The 22,209-nt window shown below is 49.3% G+C and overlaps 2 protein-coding genes across 11 annotated transcripts in view; one reads left to right on the top strand and one right to left on the bottom strand.

Annotated features, from left to right (window-relative positions):
- LOC143804866 (uncharacterized) overlaps window positions 1–9,154 on the bottom strand; it is a 60,202-nt gene extending 51,048 nt beyond the window's left edge. For both annotated transcript variants that reach the window (XM_077283389.1, XM_077283390.1), the window contains exons 1-2: window positions 9,023–9,154; window positions 6,890–7,223 (exon numbers count right to left, since the gene is read on the bottom strand). In XM_077283389.1, coding sequence (XP_077139504.1) covers window positions 6,890–7,215 — 326 coding nt within the window. In that variant the 5' untranslated portion in view covers window positions 7,216–7,223; window positions 9,023–9,154. The remainder of the gene's footprint in view (window positions 1–6,889; window positions 7,224–9,022) is intronic.
- DNAAF6 (dynein axonemal assembly factor 6) lies at window positions 9,029–20,926 on the top strand. 9 transcript variants are annotated; one of them, XM_077283399.1, is made up of 7 exons: window positions 9,029–9,218; window positions 15,660–15,788; window positions 16,334–16,406; window positions 18,375–18,474; window positions 18,547–18,643; window positions 20,514–20,599; window positions 20,702–20,926. In XM_077283399.1, the coding sequence occupies exons 2-7, from the start codon at window positions 15,702–15,704 to the stop codon at window positions 20,829–20,831; spliced, it is 573 nt and encodes a 190-aa protein (XP_077139514.1). In that variant the 5' UTR covers window positions 9,029–9,218; window positions 15,660–15,701; the 3' UTR covers window positions 20,832–20,926. The 9 variants fall into 9 exon arrangements, with proteins under 9 accessions (XP_077139514.1, XP_077139513.1, XP_077139512.1 ...); XM_077283398.1 differs by having other exon boundaries at window positions 9,045–9,154; XM_077283397.1 differs by having other exon boundaries at window positions 9,149–9,171.
- Window positions 20,927–22,209: the final 1,283 nt, after the last annotated feature.

Raw genomic sequence — 22,209 nt, 5'->3', positions numbered from 1 at the left:
CCTGAAATAGCCACCCACCTATTTCTTACATTTTGTTTGCTGAAAACCCTTTGGAAACGGAAACAAGTTATAAGACTGCCAGCCTGCAACGGAGGTAGGAAGAAACTTTCTTGAAAAGCACTTAGTGCTCTATTTACTTATTCAAGTGAATACATTAGGCTTTCATTAGCATCCATCTGAGCGTCAGACCTTTATTCTGGGATTCGTGTTATTTTAAGTTGTTTTAAAAAGGTCTCTTTTTTAGTATTATTTCAGGTTTTATTAAGTATTTCCGTTATCTGCACTAGCGCATACCTTTATACACCCCGCGTGTGTATATATATATATATCCCCTTAACGACCGCCGATACGCCTTTTAACGGCGGCCGCTAAGGGTACTTAAACCACAGCGCCGTTAATTAACGGCGCTGTGGAAAAAGTGAATAGCGCCCCCCAGAGTCGGATTTTCTCTGGGGTCTCGGTTGCCGAGGGTAGCCGAGACCCCAGAGAACATGATTCGGGGGTTTTTTACCGACCCCCGAGTTGCGATCGCCGGTAATTAACCGTTTACCGGCGGTCGCAACAAAAAAAAACAAAAAAACGCGATGTGCCGTTTAATTTCTCTGTCCTCCGATGTGATCGCACATCGGAGGACAGAGAAATAGGGTCCCCGATGGCCCCCAATAGCCCCCCGATACTTACCTACCTCCCCCGGTGCTCCTCGTGGGTCCCCATGGGCGCCGCCATCTTGTTTCCGGGAAAAAATGGCGGGCGCACGCGCAGTACGCCCGGCACCCGGCAGATCTTTGGGGTCTCGGCTGCCGGGGGTAGCCGACACCCCAAAGAACATGATCGGGGTCGGTTTCCACCGACCCCTGTTTTGCGATCGCCGGTAATTAACAGTTTACCGGCGACCGCAAAAAAAAAAAAAAAAAAAAGCGATCTGTATTTCTCTGTCCTCTGATGTGATCACACATCAGAGGACAGAGAAATAGGGGGATTCGGGGACCCTAACATACTCACCCGGTGTCCCTCGGTCCTCTTCTGTCTTCTCCGGCCAGCCGGCTTTTTCCTTATGGCGGGCGCATGCGCAGTGCGCCCGCCATCTGCTGCCATCTGCTGGCCGGCAGGAGAAGACGAGTTGGGGCTAAAATTAGGGTTAGGGTTAGAGTTAGGGTTAAATTTAGGGTTAGGCTACTTTCACACTAGCGTTTTTTGGCTTCCGTCGCAATGCGTCCGAGAAAAAACGCATCCTGCAAAAGTGCTTGCAGGATGCGTTTTTTCTCCATTGGCTTGCATTAGCGACGCATTGCGACGGATTGCCACATGTCGCATCCGTCGTGCGACGGATGCGTCGTGCTTTGGCGGACCGTCGGCACAAAAAAAAGCTACATGTAACTTTTTTGTGCGACGTGTCCGCCATTTCCGACCGCGCATGCGCGGCCGGAACTCCGCCCCCGCCTCCCCTCACAATGGGGCAGCGGATGCGTTGAAAAAACAGCATCCGCTGCACCCGTTGTGCGGCGCTTACAACGCTAGCGTCGGTACGTCGGCCCGGCACACTGCGATGGGCCGAGTACGACGCTAGTGTGAAAGTAGCCTTAGGCTTCTATCACACTTGCGTCGGTACGGGGCGGTCGCAATGCGTCGGCCCGACGTACCGACGCACGTTGTGAAAATTGTGCACAACGTGGGCAGCGGATGCAGTTTTTCAACGCATCCGCTGCCCAGTCTATGTCCTGGGGAGGAGGGGGCAGAGTTACGGCCACGCATGCGCGGAAATGGCGGACGCGACGTACAAAAAAAAGGTTACATTGAACTTTTTTTGTGACGACGGTGCTAAAGTTATGGTTAGGGTTGGGGCTAAAGTTAGGGTTAGGGTTGGGGCTAAAGTTAGGGTTAGGGTTGGGATTAGGGTTTGGATTAGGGTTGGGATTAGGGTTACGTTTGGGATTAGGGTTAGGGGTGTGTTGGATTTAGGGTTTTGATTAGGGTTATGGTTAGGGTTGAGATTAGGGCTGTTTTGGGGTTAGGGTTGTGATTATCGTTAGGGTTGTGATTAGGATTATGGATCGGGTTAAGATTAGGGGTGTGTTGGAGTTAGGGTTGGAGTTATAATTTGGGGGTTTCCACTGTTTAGGTACATCAGGGGGGTCTCCAAACACGACAGCCAATTTTGCGCTAAAAAAGTCAAATGGTGCTCCCTCCCTTCTGAGCTCTGCCGTGCGCCCAAACAGTGGTTTACCCCCACATATGGGGCATCAGCGTACTCGGGATAAATTGGACAACAACTTTTGGGGTCCAATTTCTCCTGTTACCCTTGTGAAAATAAAAACTTGGGGGCTAAAAATCTTTATTGTTAAAAAAAAAATATTTTTTATTTTCACTACTCTGCATTATAAACTTCTGTGAAGCACTTGAGCATTCAAAGTTCTCACCACATATCTAGATAAGTTCCTTAGGGGGTCTAGTTTCCAAAATTTGGTCACTTGTGGGGGGTTTCTACTGTTTAGGTACATCAGTGGCTCTGCAAACGCAACATAACACCCACAGACAATTCTATCAAAGTCTGAATTCCAAAATGGCGCTCCTTCTCTTCCGAGCTCTGCCGTGCGCCCAAACAGTGGTTTACCCCCACATATTGGGTACCAGCATACTCAGGACAAATTGGACAACAACTTTTGGGGTCCAATTTCTCTTGTTACCCTTGTGAAAATAAAAACTTGGGGGCTAAAAATCTTTATTGTTAAAAAAAAAATATTTTTTATTTTCACGACTCTGCATTATAAACTTCTGTGATGCACTTGGGCATTCAAAGTTCTCACTACATATCTAGATAAGTTCCATGGGGGGTCTAGTTTCCAAAATGGGGTCACTTTTGGGGGGTTTCTACTGTTTAGGCACATCAGGGGCTCTCCAAACGCGACATGGCGTCCGATCTCAATTCCAGTCAATTTTGCATTGAAAAGTCAAATGGCGCTCCTTTGCTTCCGAGCTCAGCCATGCACCCAAACAGTGGTTTACCCCCACATACGGGGTGTCGGCGTACTCAAGACAAATTGTACAACAACTTCTGGTGTCCATTTTCTCCTGTTACCCTTGGTAAAATAAAAATTTGGAGGCAAAAAGATCATTTTTGTAGAAAAAAAGCGATTTTTTTATTTTCACGGCTTTACGTTATAAACTTCTGTGAAGCACTTGGGGGTTCAAAGTGCTCACCGAATATCTAGATAAGTTCCTTAAGGGGTCTAGTTTCCAAAATGGTATCACTTGTGGGGGGTTTCCACTGTTTAGGCACATCAGGGGCTCTCCAAACGCGACATGGCATCCAATCTCAATTCCACCCAATTCTGCATTGAAAAAGTCAAACGGTGCTCCTTCACTTCCAAGCTCTGCGGTGCGCCCAAACAGTGGTTTACCCCCACATATGGGGTATTGACGTACTCAGGAGAAATTGCACAACAACTTTTGTGGTCTAATTTCTCCTGTTACCCTTGTGAAAATAAGAATTTGTGGGCGAAAAAATCATTTTTGTGAAAACAAATGCGATTTTTTTATTTTCACGGCTTTACGTTATAAACTTCTGTGAAGCACTTGGGGGTTCAAAGTGCTCACCGAATATCTAGATAAGTTCCTTAAGGGGTCTAGTTTCCAAAATGGTATCACTTGTGGGGGGTTTCCACTGTTTAGGCACATTAGGGGCTCCCGAAACGCGACATGGCATCCAATCTCAATTCCAGCCAATTCTGCATTGAAACAGTCAAACGGTGCTCCTTCACTTCCAAGCTCTGCGGTGCGCCCAAACAGTGGTTTACCTCCACATATGGGGTATCAGCGTACTCAGGAAAAATTGCACAACAAAATTTGTGGTTAAATTTCTGTTTTTACACTTGTGAAAATAAAAAAAAATGGTTCTGAAGTAAAATGTTTGCAAAAAAAAGTTAAATGTTCATTTTTTTCTTCCACATTGTTTCAGTTCCTGTGAAGTACGTAAAGGGTTAATAAACTTCTTGAATGTGGTTTTGAGCAGCATGAGGGGTGCAGTTTTTAGAATGGTGTCACACTTGGTTATTTTCTATCATATAGACCCCTCAAAATGACTTCAAATGAGATGTGGTCCCTAAAAAAAAAAAATGGTGTTGTAAAAATGAGAAATTGCTGGTCAACTTTTAACCCTTATAACTCCCTAACAAAAAAAAAAATTGTTTCCAAAATTGTGCTAATGTAAAGTAGACATGTGGGAAATGTTATTTATTAACTATTTTTTGTGACATATCTCTGATTTAAGGGCATAAAAATACAAAGTTTGAAAATTGCAAAATTTTAAAAATTTTCACCATATTTCCATTTTTTTCATAAATAATTGCAAGTAATATCGAAGAAATGTTACCACTAACTTGAAGTACAATATGTCACGAAAAAACAATCTCAGAATCAGTGGGATCCGATAAAGCGTTCCAGAGTTATAACCTCTTAAAGTGACAGTGGTCAGAATTGTAAAAATTGGCTCGGTCATTAAGTACCAAATTGGCTCTGTCACTAAGGGGATATATATATTTATTTTTTCTGTTTGTACAAACCTAGGTGGAGGTTTGTTGGTATTGCAGCAGGCATTAATAATAACGGTGACAATTTGCGCCACCATTTTTAAATCTTGATATAATGCCTATAAATTTCCTCAAGATAATCCTTTTTGTCCATAACGACAACTGCACCACCTTTATAGGAGTTTTTTTTTTATAATTATTTCATCATCATGTGCCACGTAGAGATAGAGATAGAGATAGATAGATAGATCTCCAAATTTGGGAGGAAAGTGTGGGTGCGTCTTATAGTCGGAATGTAGCATGTGGGGAGGGGGCAGTGGGTAGTGGGATTGCACAGTGATCTCACTTGCAGGAGGCAGAAAAATGTCCCCTGCTGCCAGAATCCAGGCCTGGGGAAACCACATGGTCCCGATGATTAAAGTGCAGTGAATATTCATTAGCCGCTTCCCTGCCCACCTGTCAGCTGAGCAGTGAACAGGGAGCAGCCATTGAATACTCCTTCACTGAAACACACATGGTTTCCCCAGCGCTGGATTCCTGCAGTGGCTGGGGAGATCTGTGTGTCCGGTGGAGGTGCGGGCAGCAGCAGGGGCCAGAGGAGACAGCTGCATACCTGACAGCACAGCTTCTGCCTGCTGGGCTGTGCTGGATGTTGAGGCATAAGGACCTGTGTGGTCATGAAGTGGGCGGGCTGGAGCATCACATAGAAGCACAGAGCCCTCCCTCTTCTGAGGTCATCACAGGTCCTTCAGACTCCCCACTAGAATCTGCTGGCTTCCTTTTATGACCTGTGCTGTGGAGAGGCAGAGAGCTGCGTGTGCAGTCATGGGATGCTCCAGCTTTTCACCTCACCACAGTGGCTGGCTGGCACAATGAAAAGGTTAGTCTTTACAACACACAATAAAGCACTCTGCCACTCCTGTGGTGAACTATAACGCCCAGCCTGCCATAGGATCTGCAGGACATGCTGGGAGTTATAGTTCTCCCAATAGGATCTTAAAGCCGCACTCCAGTGTTATTTTTCAGTGCTGGAGTGGTGCTTTCAATATAAGCCCTGTGCCCCCATCCTTATACTCACCCTCCAGCGTCTTCATATAGTACAGACACCACACTGGTCCCGCAGCCGAAAACCAGAAAGAGGCAAATAACTGATGGCTCCCGGGAAATTTTATGTGTAAACATAGTAAACCTATATGAAAGCCATCTTATTAATCGCACCGGCCTTAGAATACAGTCTGTCCCTTCTGCCATGTATCAATGCTGTCACAATGAACCCCAACTAGGAAAATATCTGCTAAGGATTAGTTATCTGTTTCACATCAAAGTGCTTTAAAGAAACTTTAAAGAAATTAAAGGGAATCTGTCACCAGGTTTTTGCTATTATGTCTGAGGGCAACATGATGTTAAGGCAGAGACCCCGATTCCATCGATGTGTCACTTACTGGGCTGCTTGGTGCAGTTTTGTTAAAATCACTATTTTCTCTGCTGCAGATCTAGCATTTCTCTAAATCCTGAGCTCTGTATAGCCCCGCCCACATCACTGATTGGCTGTCTTCTGTGTACACTGTTCATAGGCAGAAAGCTGTCAATGGTGTGGGCGGAGTTATACAGAGCTCATGTATATGGATGACTACATGGCAGCAAGTTTATAAGGCCATGTGCACACGCTGCGGATTCCATTGCAGATTTTTCCGCAGCGGATTTGATAAATCCACAGTACAAAACCGCTGCGGTTTTTACTGCGGATTTATCGCGGTTTCCGCTGCGGGTTTACACCTGCAGTTTTCTAGTGGAGCAGGTGTAAACCCGCAACGGAATCCGCACAAAGAATTGACATGCTGCGGAATATAAACCGCTGCGTTTCCACGCGTTTTTTTCCGCAGCATGTGCACAGCGGATTTCATTTCCCATAGGTTTACATTGTACTGTAAACTCATGGGAAACCGCTGCGGATCCGCAGCTGCGGAAAAGCTGCGGTTCCACAGCAAAATCTGCAGCGTGTGCACATACCCTCAGTCCTCTAGTGATAAAAAGCAGCAGGAGATTATCCAAACTACAAGAAGCAGCTCAGTATGTAACATCGCTAGATTCATCCGATTGGCAGTGTCACGATAATGTAAAAATGTCATATTGTGAGTTTAGTTCCAGGAGGTTCCATGGCAGACAAGTCGTGGGTCATGCCGACATGCTCCTCTTCTCACTCTGCTGTGTGTGCGAACCCTAAACCCTTCATTTCACCCCTCCCACAAGAATTTATATGGTTCTATGCTGCGGACAGACCAGTCTTCCTAAACTACTCCCCCTCCCATCTGATAGGTTGAAACTGGTGGAGAAACATGACAGTATGGAGGAAGGTTTCTTACCCTATGGTCAGACCTCCTGCAGGTGTAGTCGATGGCGTCTGGGCACCAAAAGAGAATCCGGCTGTTGGCGCAGCTGAAGGAGCCGGTGTGGAGAAAGAAAAGGGAGCGCCGGCCTGATTTGTTGGAGCTACCGTAGAAGCCGCAGCTTGCGGTGCCGTGCCAAAAGAAAAGCCTGTAGATGGCGCAGTTGGGAAGCCTGTAGATGGCGCAGTTGGGGCCGCAGCGCCGCCGAATGAAAAGCCACCACCTCCTGTCGATGCAGTCGTTTTCGGAGTGCCAAATGTGAAGCCGCCAGATGAACTTGTCCCAAAGTTAAAGCCGCTCATTTTTTATCCTGACAAGGAAAAGACAAATGTTACAGCAGTTTATTCTCATTACTGCATCTAAAAAAGCAATTTACAAGTTAAATATATGTTCCGGAGACACAAGCGGCAGCAATCCCCCCCGAGAACAGAGGCTTGTGCCCCTGCACCCTATAGACAGGAGCGGCAGCAATCCCCACCCCCACCCCACCCAGAGTCCTTCAAAACTAGTGCAGCAAAACCTTTACATGACAGGTCCACTCTCAGCTGAAACACCTGTGATTGACTTGATATGTCAATGGATATGGCAGAGCTGGAGCCTCCGTCACTCCGGCTCTATTCCTCAACAAGCACCCCCACCTCCTGCTTGACTTATGGCTCCTTTGCCTGAAGTCACAGCACAGAGGCCGTCAGTCATGCAGGAGTCCGTGCACCCCCGCTGCTGTTTCTGTGCAGACCCCAGGTTGTACACAGAGTCAGACCCCGGGAGCCCCAGGAAAGAACATGGACTTTTTATTTCATGTCCAAATTAAAAAGGGTCACATTCATTGTGATGTGAAGAGTCCAGTAGTAGACGCCTTCTTAAGGAATAACAGTCTTCCCCCACAGCTGAATGTCCACAGGAACGCTCTATAGAACGAACTGGCTGCTCACTGGCTACACATGTTATATATAAGGGTGGACGCGTCCTTGTGCCCGGGCCGGGCAATGCCTGAGCAGTGTGGGGTCGAGGTCAGCGGGAACGTACCACACTGCAGTGCCATGTTACTGAAGACACGGTGTAAGCAAATCCGCAGACAGTGACTTCAACAACATGGCGCCAGATATCACAGGTGATTGTCCAACATCACCATAGCAGTGCACACGTCGCCATTATCGCTATCTGGTGCCATTTTGTGTTAGAACCTGCATAAAATGTATCAGTAAAACCGCTCAGCGCCCGGCATACACGGGTCTATATACCGCTCAGCGCCCGGCATACACGGGTCTATATACCGCTCAGCGCCCGGCATACACGGGTCTATATACCGCTCAGCGCCCGGCATACACGGGTCTATATACCGCTCAGCGCCCGGCATACACGGGTCTATATACCGCTCAGCGCCCGGCATACACGGGTCTAAAGCAATTGTTACCATCCACCTCTCGTGTCTCCCCTTTTCCTCATAGTTTGTAAGCTTGCGAGCAGGGCCCTCATTCCTCCTGGTATCTGTTTTGAACTGTGATTTCTGTTATGCTGTAATGTCTATTGTCTGTACAAGTCCCCTCTATAAGTTGTAAAGCGCTGCGGAATATGTTGGCGCTATATAAATAAAAATTATTTATATTATTATATTATATACCGCTCAGCGCCCGGCGTACACGGGTCTATAAACCGCTCAGTGCCCGGCATACACGGGTCTATAAACCGCTCAGCGCCCGGCGTACACGGGTCTATAAACCGCTCAGCGCCCGGCGTACACGGGTCTATAAACCGCTCAGCGCCCGGCGTACACGGGTCTATAAACCGCTCAGCGCCCGGCGTACACGGGTCTATAAACCGCTCAGCATACACGGGTCTATAAACCGCTCAGCGCCCGGCATACACGGGTCAATATCTGGGTTAGGTGCAATACACAAGGGAAATTAAGCCACACTTCTAAAAAACGCAGGAGTCCAGATTCTCAGAATGTGTGTGCACTGAGGCATCAGCTTGGTGGCGGAGGACGGGCAGGTGGGACGTGTCTGCCAATACTGCGGCACCACAGACAGGGCGCCTCCTGTGCTCCGCCAGGACCGGACAGAGGGTAACACCCGGGAGCCCCGGCCGACACCCGGGAGCGCAGCCTACCTGCACACGGCGGAGGAACCGCCAGCAACTGAACTGTTACACGGCTCCCGGCGCCACATACAAGCAACGCCCTGACGTCACGCACGTTACCACACCACGTGATCCCACGAGGACCTTCTTCAATACACTGAGGTGCCCGAACAGCGCCTGTAAGGATCGTGGCGGGAGAGCGGTTACCGCAATCGTCCGGACTCCTGTGTGTGCTCCAGGGGAAGCTGCAGCTCTGCGGAACTCCTAGTTCATAACTTCTTTCTCTAAGATCATAAAGGCACATGCCGTGGTCGTCCTCGGTACCGGAGCGGAAGCTGACTGTTACCATAGTAACCATGTTGCTGTGGAAACACTGGGGACTGCTCCGGACACACCGGCGGGACTCACGGTACCTGCGGTAAATGCGCACCGTGTGACTGGAGGCAGATGATTAGAGACACGTAATAGCCGGGTCACTTATCTTTTCGTGCTGTTCACATGTGTAACTAACGTTCCTCCCCGGGATTGTCCGGGGCTTTGTCCTGTGTGATGTCCCCGGTGTCAGGTCACTCAGGGGTCACCGTGCGCTTCTTACAGTCCTTGTAGAGGGGGGTTTATAGTCCCTTCACTCTGTGCCCCCCCATATAGCATTATTAGGGGGCGCTGTAACATGAATACATGTTCCCATTGCCGAGTTCCCCTGTAGCTGGGCCGCTACATTACAGGACATTCAGCGGATCCTGCCCCCTCCCTACACACTGGGTGCGGAGGAGGACGCACTGTCAGTGTGTGTCCGCTTATGCCCCCTCCCTACACACTGGGTGCGGAGGAGGAAGCACTGTCAGTGTGTGTCCGCTTATGCCCCCTCCCTACACACTGGGTGCGGAGGAGGAAGCACTGTCAGTGTGTGTCCACTTATGCCCCCTCCCTACACACTGGGTTTCGGAGGAGGAAGCACTGTCAGTGTGTCCGCTTATGCCCCCTCCCTACACACTGGGTGCGGAGGAGGAAGCACTGTCAGTGTGTGTCTGCTTATGCCCCCTCCCTACACACTGGTGCGGAGGAGGAAGCACTGTCAGTGTGTGTCCGCTTATGCCCCCTCCCTACACACTGGGTGCGGAGGAGGAAGCACTGTCAGTGTGTGTCCGCTTATGCCCCCTCCCTACACACTGGGTGCGGAGGAGGAAGCACTGTCAGTGTGTGTCCGCTTATGTCCCCTCCCTACACACTTGGTTTCGGAGGAGGAAGCACTGTCAGTGTGTGTCCGCTTATGTCCCCTCCCTACAGACTTGGTTTCGGAGGAGGAAGCACTGTCAGTGTGTGTCCGCTTATGTCCCCTCCCTACAGACTTGGTTTCGGAGGAGGAAGCACTGTCAGTGTGTGTCCGCTTATGCCCCCTCCCTACACACTGTGTGCGGAGGAGGAAGCACTGTCAGTGTGTGTCTGCTTATGCCCCCTCCCTACACACTGGGTGCTGAGGAGGAAGCACTGTTAGTGTGTGTCTGCTTATGCTCCCTCCCTACACACTGGGTGCGGAGGAGGAAGCACTGTCAGTGTGTGTCTGCTTATGACCCCTCCCTACACACTGGGTGCGGAGGAGGAAGCACTGTCAGTGTGTGTCCTTATGCCCCCTCCCTACACACTGGGTGCGGAGGAGGAAGCACTGTCAGTGTGTGTCTGCTTATGACCCCTCCCTACACACTGGGTGCGGAGGAGGAAGCACTGTCAGTGTGTGTCCTTATGCCCCCTCCCTACACACTGGGTGCGGAGGAGGAAGCACTGTCAGTGTGTGTCCGCTTATGCCCCCTCCCTACACACTGGGTGCGGAGGAGGAAGCACTGTCAGTGTGTGTGCGCTCAGTGCTGGGTATGGCGCCATCTGGGGGCAGAAGCAGCGAGAAACCCTCTGCCTCCTGTTTGGGGGATCTGGCCAGCGTTTTGCCCCTCAGAGCAGCACAAGCAGCTGACACACCGTGCGGTCCAGGGCATGCCTGGTCGTGGGCTGCCTTGTCTGCTACTTTAACAGAATCGGTGTTCTCAAGACCCCCATACTGTGCACAAAGTCGCTGACTCCGTCACTTACCCCAGCAGTCACAGGTATCATTAGAAATATTGTTCTTGTAGTAAATCTTCCTTTCCTCCATCCAGGGTAATAATAATAATATATCCCATCTGGTTCATGGGGACTGGGACAACATGGGCCTGTGTGATTTCAAATGCCAGGACTAACTATCAGCCTCAATCCGTGCAGTCTATCAGAGGTGGCCGGTCTCCTGGGTGAGGAGCGCACTGCAGTTGGCACACAGTGCGGTGTATCAGAGGTGGCCGGTCTCCTGGGTGAGGAGCACAGTGCAGCTGACACACAGTGCGGTCTATCAGAGGTGGCCGGTCTCCTGGGTGAGGAGCACAGTGCAGCTGACACACAGTGCAGTCTATCAGAGGTGGCCGGTCTCCTGGGTGAGGAGCACAGTGCAGCTGACACAGTGCAGTCTATCAGAGGTGGCCGGTCTCCTGGGTGAGGAGCGCTGCAGCTGACACACAGTGCAGTCTATCAGAGGTGGCTGGTCTCCTGGGTGAGGAGCACAGTGCAGCTGACACACAGTGCAGTCTATCAGAGGTGGCCGATCTCCTGGGTAAGGCTACTTTCACACTAGCGTCGTACAACGCACGATGAATTGCGTTGTTGCGACGTACCGACGCAAGCAGTGAAAGCGCCGCACAACGGGGGCAGCGGATGCTGTTTTTCAACGCATCCGCTGCCCCATTGTGATGTCCGGGGAGGAGGGGGCGGAGTTCCGGCCGCGCATGCGCGGTCGGAAAAGATGGTCTTGACGCACCAAAAAACGTTACATGCAACGTTTTTTGGTTGCGACGGACCGATGCAACACGACGCAACCGTCGCACTGCGTCGCTAATGCAAGTCTATGGAGAAAAAACGCATCCTGCAAGCACTTTTGCAGGATGCGTTTTTTCTACAAAACGACGCATAGCGACGTGCAGTGCACGACGCTAGTGTGAAAGTAGCCTAAGGAGCGCAGTGCAGCTGGCTGGATCTGCTCCCATGACGTCCCTGCTGAGCTACCTGTGCTTGTTGTATTGCTGAGCATACAGTTCAGGCCAGTGGCGCCCCCTAGCTGATGGAAGGTCACGAGACCCCCTGCGTTACAGCAGCCACTTCTGTTGTGTATGTGTAGCAGATAATAGGAAGCCCATTCTGTAGCCCCCCAGGAAATAGTAAGGGGCCGGACTGCATCCTACAGAAAGATGAAATCTGGCCCTCTAGTGCGGGGGACTGGGTGCCTGTCCCTGAGGGGTGCAGTGATATAGGACAGACACCGTGCACCACATCTGTGTGACCCTCCACCAGCCTTATAACACTCGCCCCTCTAGGAAGGGCCGGGGTGAGAGTGGCTGGCCATCAGTATATTCTACCTGTGCTGCCCCCACCCATACCATGGCGGTCGCTGCGTCCTGCACTGCATTAATATGCCGCCGGATCTGTTTTTTTCTCATAGACTGGAATTAGTGACGGAATTCAATGGATGGCCTCACATTTCATCCGTCATTCGCCGGATCCATCGAAAATTGTCCGGCAGCCGGAGACAGCAGACATAGTAACGTTTTTTGTGTATGTTGAAAAAACAGACAGCGATGGATCCAGCACCATCTGTCACTTGCTAGCATGGAAGCCTATGGCGACGGATTCTGTTTTTTTTAACTGAGCATGCACCGATCCAATTAGCCAGATCCGCTAGTCGGATCCGTCCAAAAAACGGATCCGTTGCATCAGTTTTTCACAATCTGCGACAGATTCGTCGAGCCAACAGATTGTGACTGACGGCAAAAAACTGATGTGTGAAAGGAGCCTTAGGCTACTTACAAACTAGCGTCGGTAGGGGTCCGTCGCAGTGCATCGGGCAGACGTACCGACGCATGCTGTGAAGTAAAAGCACAACGGGGCAGCGGATGAAGTTTTTCAACACATCCACTGCCCCATTGTAATGTCCGGGGAGGAGGGGGGCGGAGTTTCGGCCGCGCATGCGCGGTCGGAAATGGCGGGTACGACGCACAAAAAAAGTTACATGGCCACAACGGATGCGGCGTGTGGCCTTACGTCGCAATGCATCGCTAATGTAAATCAGTGGGGAAAAACTGCATCCTGCGGGCAACTTTGCAGGATGCGTTTTTTCTCCTAAACGACGCATTGCGACGTATTCCAAATGACGCTAGTGTGAAAGTAGCCTTAGGCTACCTTCACACTAGCGTCGTGCACTGCACGTCGCTATGCGTCGTTTTGTAGAAAAAACGCATCCTGCAAAATTGCTTGCAGGATGCGTTTTCTCTCCATAGACTTGCATTAGCGACGCAGTGCGACGCATTGCCACACGTCGCAACCGTCGTGCGACTGATGCGTCGGTCCGTCGCCACCAAAAAACGTTGCATGTAACTTGTTTTGGTGCGTCAAGACCGTCTTTTCCGACCGCGCATGCGCGACCGGAACTCTGCCCCCGCCTCCCCGCACATCACAATGGGGCAGCGGATGCGTTGAAAAACTGCATCCGCTGCCCCCGTTGTGCGGCGCTTGCACAGTATGCGTTGGTACGTCGCAACGTTGCATTGCGACGTGCATCGTACGACGCTAGTGTGACAGTAGCCTAAGGCTACTGTCACACTAGCGTCGTACGACGCACGACGAATTGCGTCGTTGCGACGTACCGACGCAAGCAGTGAAAGCGCCGCACAACGGGGCAGCGGATGCTGTTTTTCAACGCATCCGCTGCCCCATTGTGATGTGCGGGGAGGCGGGGGCAGAGTTCCGGTCGCGCATGCGCGGTCGGAAAAGACGGTCTTGACGCACCAAAAAAAGTTACATGCAACGTTTTTTGGTGGCGACGGACCGACGCATCAGTCGCACGACGGTTGCGACGTGTGGCAATGCGTCGCAATGCGTCGCTAATGCAAGTCTATGGAGAGAAAACGCATCCTGCAAGCACTTTTGCAGGATGCGTTTTTTCTACAAAACGATGTGCGGGGCGGGGGGGCGGACGGTTACGACGCACCAAAAAAACGTTAGGCTACTTTCACACTAGCGTCGTGCACTGCACGTCGCTATGCATCGTTTTGTAGAAAAAACGCATCCTGCAAAAGTGCTTGCAGGATGCGTTTTTTCTCCATAGACTTGTATTAGTGACGGATCGCGACGGATTGCCTCACGTCGCAACCGTCGTGCGACGGTTGCGTCGGTCAGTCGCCACCAAAAAACGTTGCATGTAACGTTTTTTGGTGCGTCGTGACCGTCTTTTCCGACCGCGCATGCGCGGCTGGAACTCCGCCCCCGCCTCCCCGCACATCACAATGGGGCAGCGGATGCGTTGAAAAACTGCATCCGCTGTCCCCGTTGTGCGGCGCTTGCACAGTATGCGTTGGTACGTCGCAACGTTGCATTGGTACGTCGCAACGACGCTAGAGTGAAAGTTTCATGCAACGTTTTTTGGTGGCGACGGACCGACGCAACCATCGCACGACGGTTGCGACGTGTGGCGATCCGTCGCTAATACAAGTCTATGGAGAAAAAACGCATCCTGCAAGCACTTTTGCAGGATGCGTTTTTTCTACAGAACGACGCATAGCAACGTGCAGTGCACGACGCTAGTGTGAAAGTAGCCTAAGGCTTTGTGCACACTTTGCGGATTCCACTGCGGATTTTTCTGCAGCGGAAATCCGCAGTGAAAACCTGTCGCGGTTTTTACTGCGGATTCTTATGCGGTTTTTCATTTGCATTTTCCTATTGGAGCAGGTGAAAATCCACAGAAAAGAAGTGACATGCTGCGGAATGTAATCCGCTGCGTTTCCGCGCGGCTTTTTCCACAGCATGTGCACAGCGTTTTTTGTTTCCCATAGGTTTACATTGTACTGTAAACTCATGGGAAACTGCTGCGGATCCGCAGCGGTCGGAGCCGCAGCAAAATCCGCAAAGTGTGCACATAGCCTCAGTAGAGCAGTGGGCAGTTTGGTACCAGGGGGCCGTATTTCCCTGCTCCATTGAGCCCCGCCAGCTGTTTGGGATGATTGTGGCTAATCACCGGCATTGGACAGGTCTGGTATAAAGGGCCGAGGTCACAGCTGATTGTGTTGTGTTCTTCTGCGAAAGCAGTGGTGAGTAAAGAGGCTGTGCTGTGTGTTAGACTCGGCTTGGGTGGGCTGCTGTGTGCTAGACTCGGCTCGGGTGGGCTGCATTGAGCTCGCCTCTGGTTATTCAGGCCTCTCATATGCAGTGACAGCCTCAGGACTTTCTTCTGTAATATTTGTCTTGCTGCCTTGTATATGAGGCCGGTGATTCCTGAAGGTTCGGTTTCATCAAACTTGCCTGTGCCTTCTGACCCAGCAGAGGTATCCCGGGGGTGTATCCCCCCACTAAGCTGTGAGTGTATGTGTGGGGCATACGCCGTGTGTTCTGTGCCCCTAAATGTCTAATATATTAGTACTGGCCATGAAATGCAGTGTGTTCTCTGCTCGCAGCCCTTATTAGGTTTATGACCCCCTTCTGCTCTTATTGTTGTAACAACCCCCCCAACAGACGCGTGGATGATGGGCTCCACTAGTTATAACTGCTAACACAACTTAAGTGCTAATACAACTTTTTTTTTCTTCTCTCCCCTCCTCTTTAGACCGTCCTTTTTATTATTTTATCCGGCCAGGTTCTTTTAGTGATGGATCACCGTCATGTCAACTTCTCCTCCCCGTTATCTATTGAGGCTTTGTGTGAATTGCTGAACAACTCTGAAGATGACATTGAAGTAAGTGTGACGAGATTCCAGAAAGATGTGAGATCCTTCACCAGTATAGAACCAGTATGGGGGGATGTACCGGTGCGATCACTGTCTTCCCGGTATGACGAAGCTTCTCCTATACTTCCAGTGTTAGACGTAGAGCACATGGCCTGTGCCGGGACCATCCGTGTGCTGTACGCTTCTCAGACTTGTATTGGCCCTTGTCATCCAGGCTGCCGGGATAAGACTTGTTCGCAGCCCCGTAGGTTACAATGTGGCATCTGTGAGATAAACGCGGACATGTGAAGGGCTCTGTGACCTGCAGATAGGCTACTACTCACATGCACAGCTGCTGATCTGCAGCGGCCGCCTCACTGCACACATTCTGCCAATCACGGGGGGGATCTGGGTGAGGAGCCGCCACCAGCCTAATGCTCAGCACCAATTCTAAGGATGGAAGTTGTGCTTAAAGGGATGTTACATCCTCATAGAATCTCCTCACTTTCTACAAGTAGTCTTTCACAACTCAAGACTTTATATATTTTTTTTTTTCTGTTGCTTTTCCCAATCAGAGCCTCTCGGCGTCCTCCGGGATGAATCCAGGGAATATTGGACCTGTAGAGCCGGAGAACAAAGCTGCTGCTTGTAAGTACATGTGATCTGAGCGGAGGGGCTGGCATCTGTATGAATTGCTACAGAAGTCTCTCACCCCCCAAAAACACTGCAGTGTGTAACATCCAATGACTGAGAGAGGCCATCATGGCCGGGTGTCAGAGGTGCTGTGTCCGTTCTGACCTTGAACCGTCACTGACACGCAGCGACAGGTGATGGGCACGGGAAGATGCTGGTGTCCATGCACCCAGATCACTGTGATCGGTCAGTAATCTGAGTGACTGATCGCACAGTAGATCCTGAAACATCAGTGCAGCAGCTCGGCCCGGCCAGTGGCGGAGGGTCTGCACCAACAGCCTGGATTGGTGTCAGCGTCTCCCCTGGCTGTTAACCCCATAAATGCTGCAATTGAGCTCTATCTCAATATTCAGGAGACAGGCAGATGGATGGGAGCTCCCACTACCTTCGCACCGGCACCTGCGGGGGGCGATCGTTGCCATGGTGACCTGGTGTCGTCATGACAACCCCGGGTCACCAAGCTACGGAAAACTTCTAAGACTATGCTCACAGCTTGGGGTCAGACGCTTTCACTATAGGTGTAGTGCACTGCAATCAGAATGAATAAATAAATGCATAAAGTGCACGTATTTGTGCGGAACAACCCGATCTTTAAGTGTCCTGCTAGTTAACCCCGTCAGTGAATGCCATTAAAGCATAGCTTGTTTATTTTTATTTTTTTAATCATACCATTGGGAAAGTGAAATAAAATGTGATCAAAAAGTGGAATGTAAATAAAGATGGTGCCGCTGAAAACTTCATCTTGTCCAGCAAAAAAACAAGCTGCCGTACAGCTCCATCAGCAGAAAAATAAGCTGCAGCTCTCAGAATAAAGCGATGCAAAAATATCTAAATTTTTTTTTTTTTCTTCTGTAAGTTCAGCGTTTGAGCGCTTGTCCGTGGTCCTCACTGTCACTCCAGACACTTAACCCATTGGTGACCAGCAGTGCGTGTTTTCACTGACCGGAGATATCAGACAAGCATCCCCTGACAGGTGACCATCCAGCAGCTGACAACTTGCTGCATCAGCCACGACCAGTGTTGGCACCGATTATGGACATTTAACCCCTTATGTCACTGTAAATGGTGACTACAGCCTCTAGATGACTAACAGTGTGGGGGCTTCCTCTTTGACCCCACCGGCACCCTGAGATCATGATCGTGTGCTCCTGACGTTTGCCATGGCAATTCACGGCCAAATAAAGGCCTTAAAGTGTTCCAGCTATAGCGGCCTGTTCAGAAGTTATAAAAATGTAGGTGGTAACAATCCACTTCTTCATTTCAGTCATGCCACTCTGCATTAATTCTGAAAAGCACCTGAAGGGTTAATGAACTACTCGAAAGCAATTTTGAATACATTGATGGGTGCGGTTTTTATATGGTATCACTTTTGGGGATTTAAAAATATAGATAGAGAGATAGTATTCTCTCTCTCTCTCTCCCCCAAAGTCACTTCAAAATTGAACAGGTCCCAAAAGAAAAGTTTTGTAACTTTCCTTGAAAAATTACTGCTCCATTTGTAAACTTTCTGAAATGCTGACAAATATAACAACATTTTACAAATGGGGCTGATGTAAAGCTGGCACGTGGGAAATGTTGTTTTTGTGTGGTATGTCTGGTTAAGGCCCCTTTCACACATCCTTTTTTTTTTTTTTTTTGCACTAGCCATGGCTTTTAATGGGTGAAAGTGACATTCTGCGTTCTATTAACAAAAAACAAACAAAAACACAGCTCTTTGATTAAACGGTCAAGAAAAAAAAAAAAGCTGTGCTTGAGATTTCTGAAATCTCAGACTTTGCAGGTACTGTAAAACACCGCTGAAAACACGCATAAAAAAAAAAAGCAACATGTGATCATAGTCTTATTAAGGATTGCTTTCCAAGGTAAAGCTCTGGAAGCGTCTGCACACCATCACTTACCCTGACCTGCATTCCTCCCTTATAGCACTTCAGAAAGACAAGAGCAGTAAGGCGATCTGGAGCGTCTCTGAAGTTCCTGATGGCTCCCAATTTGATGACTCCTTGGACCCGAGGAAACAGCCGAAGTACAGTGAGACCCCATAGATGAGTAGGTCGGGCTGTGAGTGCACGCATACAGGCGTCTAACTCTCTTTCAGGTACGAGATGCATTTTAAGCAGAGGGTTGGAAGTGAAGATCTCTTCATGGGCTTGAGCCGGAAGAACCCGTCCACAGCCTGCTGCGAGGATCTAGTGGTAAGGGGCTTCTAACTGTGTGCTCGATGCCAGGAACGGTATTGTGATTTTCCTGAGACTTGTAGGCAAATCACAAGCGTGCTGTAGTTCTGATGTCCCCTTTAGTGAATTGGGGTCACACAACGATTTCCTCCTGTCAGACACAATATATAAACCACAGAATACCCACAACCTGGGAAGAGGGTCTGTAATCCCAGTAGACCAACAGATTCATGTGACAACTATGGACTTCATAGTTTTATTGAGTCGAATGTGGAAAGTGTTTTTAAAATGACCGGGAAAGGGACACTTAAGCCTGAAGAAACCAAAGAAATAAGGGTCAAACACACAGTAGTGTAGAGTATAAAGCAATGATGAGATGAATACCGATCGCCGCCATTACAGCTAGATCACAGCTGCATTGTCCTGAGTCCTTACAAATGGGTAAAGCTTCCATTGAATAAATTAATCTGTAGCCGATGAGGACCCAAGCACAGCGTCCCACCAGGCACAGCGTCCCACCAGGCTGACACTATTTTTGCCTCATTGCATCTTGGGGCTTCTGGAAGAAGCAAGGCAAAACGGCATCATGTTGGTGGGAGACTGTGTGGGTCTTCATCAGCTGCAAAATACGGGAATTTATTCCCCCCAGGAACCTTTAGCTATTGCAGCCATGCCAAGTAGGCGACTGTTAATTCCCAGCTCTGCAGGCTTTATTAGTGCACCTGGCTCATCTGCATAGAACCAGGCTAGGTGTCCATCGGAGTCAGTCTGCTGGGGAAGCTGACCAGACTGGATGTGTCTTGAAGTTGGAGAAACGAGTATGAGTGGTTCCTATGGCAGTTGTTATACCAAACTGGGGCTAGCTCAGCAGTGTCTGAAGTAGTCGGGCTCTATACTGTTTAGTTAGCGCCTGGACAAGGCCAGGATTTATGTTTGCGTTTTGGTGCTGTGGAAAGCAATTAACTGCAGTGCCTGTGTGAACGGTACCTGAGGACTAGCAAAGTGAGTCCTACTGCCTACACTAGTCCTATGGACTCATGGCTAAGTGGTATTTAGGAACTGGAGGCAAAAATGGTTAGATCCCTCAAGAGTAGCAATAGGTATTCATCTTTATTGCCTCTTTGTCTTGAGGATTTCTATCATTTTATACTCAAATTGCCTCTTCAGAGGGAGGAGGACTTGCACTCTATAGCGCCACCTGTTGGATGCGGCAGTCCTAAGTCATTATCAACCCTTTAACAACTCTTGCAGTATGGCTTGGGATTAAAGCCAAATCAGAATCTCCATTTTGCAAACACTGTTTCAGGGTATTGCCTCTCATCAGTGCAAGTATGAGATCTGCTTTGGCTAGGTGAGAGGCTCTGGACTGGGGTCTAAGAGGCAAGGTTTCTCCTTATGGAGAGTGACGTACTGGCTCTGGCATGCCAAGGTAAGCAGGCTTATTCGCTGTGCAATGCTCCTCTGGGAAATTTATTATGCAAATTGCTTCTTCAGAGGGGGAAAAAAAGGACTTTAACTTTATAGTGCCACCTGTTGGAAGCATTATATATAATACTTTGTTTGTTTTTTGTAATGCTTTAATTGCATTGGTGGTCTGGGATCACCCTCTTCACAGGTTGTGGGTATGTATTCAGTGAAGTGTTTTGCATTTAATTTGGCATTTTAATTATGATGATTTACAGTAATGTACACTTCTTAAAATATGTAACTTGCCACAAACGGATTCTGCAGCGCTGTGCACTATACCCCTGTCATGCTAAAAATAAAAAAACTCCACATGCAGATTATTCTGGAATAATATATGGATTTGGCAGAACAGTTGTGGTGACCAAACGTCATATAAATGTGTTCATTCCTAACCCTCAGATGACGTCTTCTCTTATCCTAGGTGAAGATCCATCTCCCCAACACAAGAGCCTCTGACATGTCACTTGACATAACAAGAAAGTTCCTAGACCTCCGTACCCCCAAATAGTAAGTAATGGAGGGCCACAAGATGCCGACCCTCACCATAGAAGCAACTAACTGGTCTCACTAGGCTAGAAATCCCTTCTCTAACAATGTTTCTTTCCTCAGTAAACTTGGATTACACCTCCCCCATCCAGTCAATGAGAAAAGTGGGAAAGCGCAATTTAAAGTGGACACAGAAACTCTGGAGGTGACCCTCACTATGGTCAGAGACTTGGACTTTGTCAATTTTTCTTGACACTCGAAGAATCCATTGTTAACAGTCCACTTGTTGTGTTTTTATTTCTCTTGTGTTTTTTCATATTTATTAAAATAAAATCATGTAGAAAGTTATTAATCGAACATAAATCTCCTGTAATACAGATTACATGTATTGCCCTAATGTCACATACGGACTCCTCGTGGTAGAGGGTTGTCTGTGGAGCAGGCTCAGTGGCTGAGTGTGCACCATATAGGCACCTATGTAGTTAGTCACTTAACCAGCACATTTCTACGAAGGGCTTTATTCTGACACATATATATATTTTTACCCTTCGCCACGACAGCACCCCACATGAGAGAGAGAGATCCGCCCATAGGAACAGGAAACCTACAGAATAAAAGGAGGCGGTCCCCTCTCCTCCTCAGTTTAGGTTTCCTGTTCCTATAGGAATCCCTGCTTACCTACAGTAGAGGATCCCTGGGCCATGCACCCGCCTGTGTCGGTCTCTGAGGGAACGGTAGGGGCTGCGGTTCCAGAAGCATAGGCGGGGGAGCCCCTGCTTGCAGCCTTCCCCCTCGTCTGGTCAGCCACCATGGTCCGGTCACCGATGGTCCGCCCAGCTCCATGAGGATGCGCGCACTCAGCGGCCAGCTTCATATCCACAGCCGCCGCATGGTGAGGAGGAGCGGCACGTCTAACACGGAAGTAGCCGGAGCACTTCCGGGTTAGGTCCGGGGAGGCAGGAGATTCGGCGCCAGATTTAAAAATGCAGCGCTAGCATCGGCCGGTGTGTGTGAGTATGGCTTCACCGGCCGACGAAGCGCACTTGCCTGCAACAGAGCAGCGTTCTCCCAGCAAGGAGACAAGCGCCAGGAGCAGCACTAAGAGTGGTGGTCGGCCTCCGGACAAACGATCTACCACCCAACAGAGAGATCACTTGTCAAAAAATCCGCCTCCAGAACCGGTACCTGTCAGCTTCACTGGGTGAGTTTTTAAAAGAGCCTCTTCCTATATGCTGATATATGTTCCTCCTGTATCCCCTTCCTCTAGACTAAGAAAAAGACGCACAAGGAATGTACCTTATGTACGCAGCCCCTTCCGGATTCTTATACCAAAAGGTTATGCTCAGAATGCATCATGCTAACCTTACGGCAGGAGAATATAATGACTCCGTCTGACGTTAGAGCCATAATCCGGGAAGAAATGCAGGGGTTGTCGCATACAAGTAACACCAGTATCCGCCAACCAAGCAGGTCCCAATCTCCAGCAAGCTCAGAATCAGACGTTGTACATAGATCCTCAGACGAATCTGAATCTCAGCCAAGTTCATCCGAGAATGAAGGGGGGCTCTGTCTACCTAACAGCAGTGTAGACAACCTAGTAAAATCTGTCAGAAGCACGATGGGGTGCCCAG

Source organism: Ranitomeya variabilis, chromosome 2, assembly GCF_051348905.1.
Source record: "Ranitomeya variabilis isolate aRanVar5 chromosome 2, aRanVar5.hap1, whole genome shotgun sequence".
Classification (NCBI taxonomy): Eukaryota; Metazoa; Chordata; class Amphibia; order Anura; family Dendrobatidae; genus Ranitomeya; species Ranitomeya variabilis.
The sequence above is the reverse complement of the archived record's forward strand: the minus strand, read 5'-3'. Positions and strand labels throughout refer to the sequence as shown.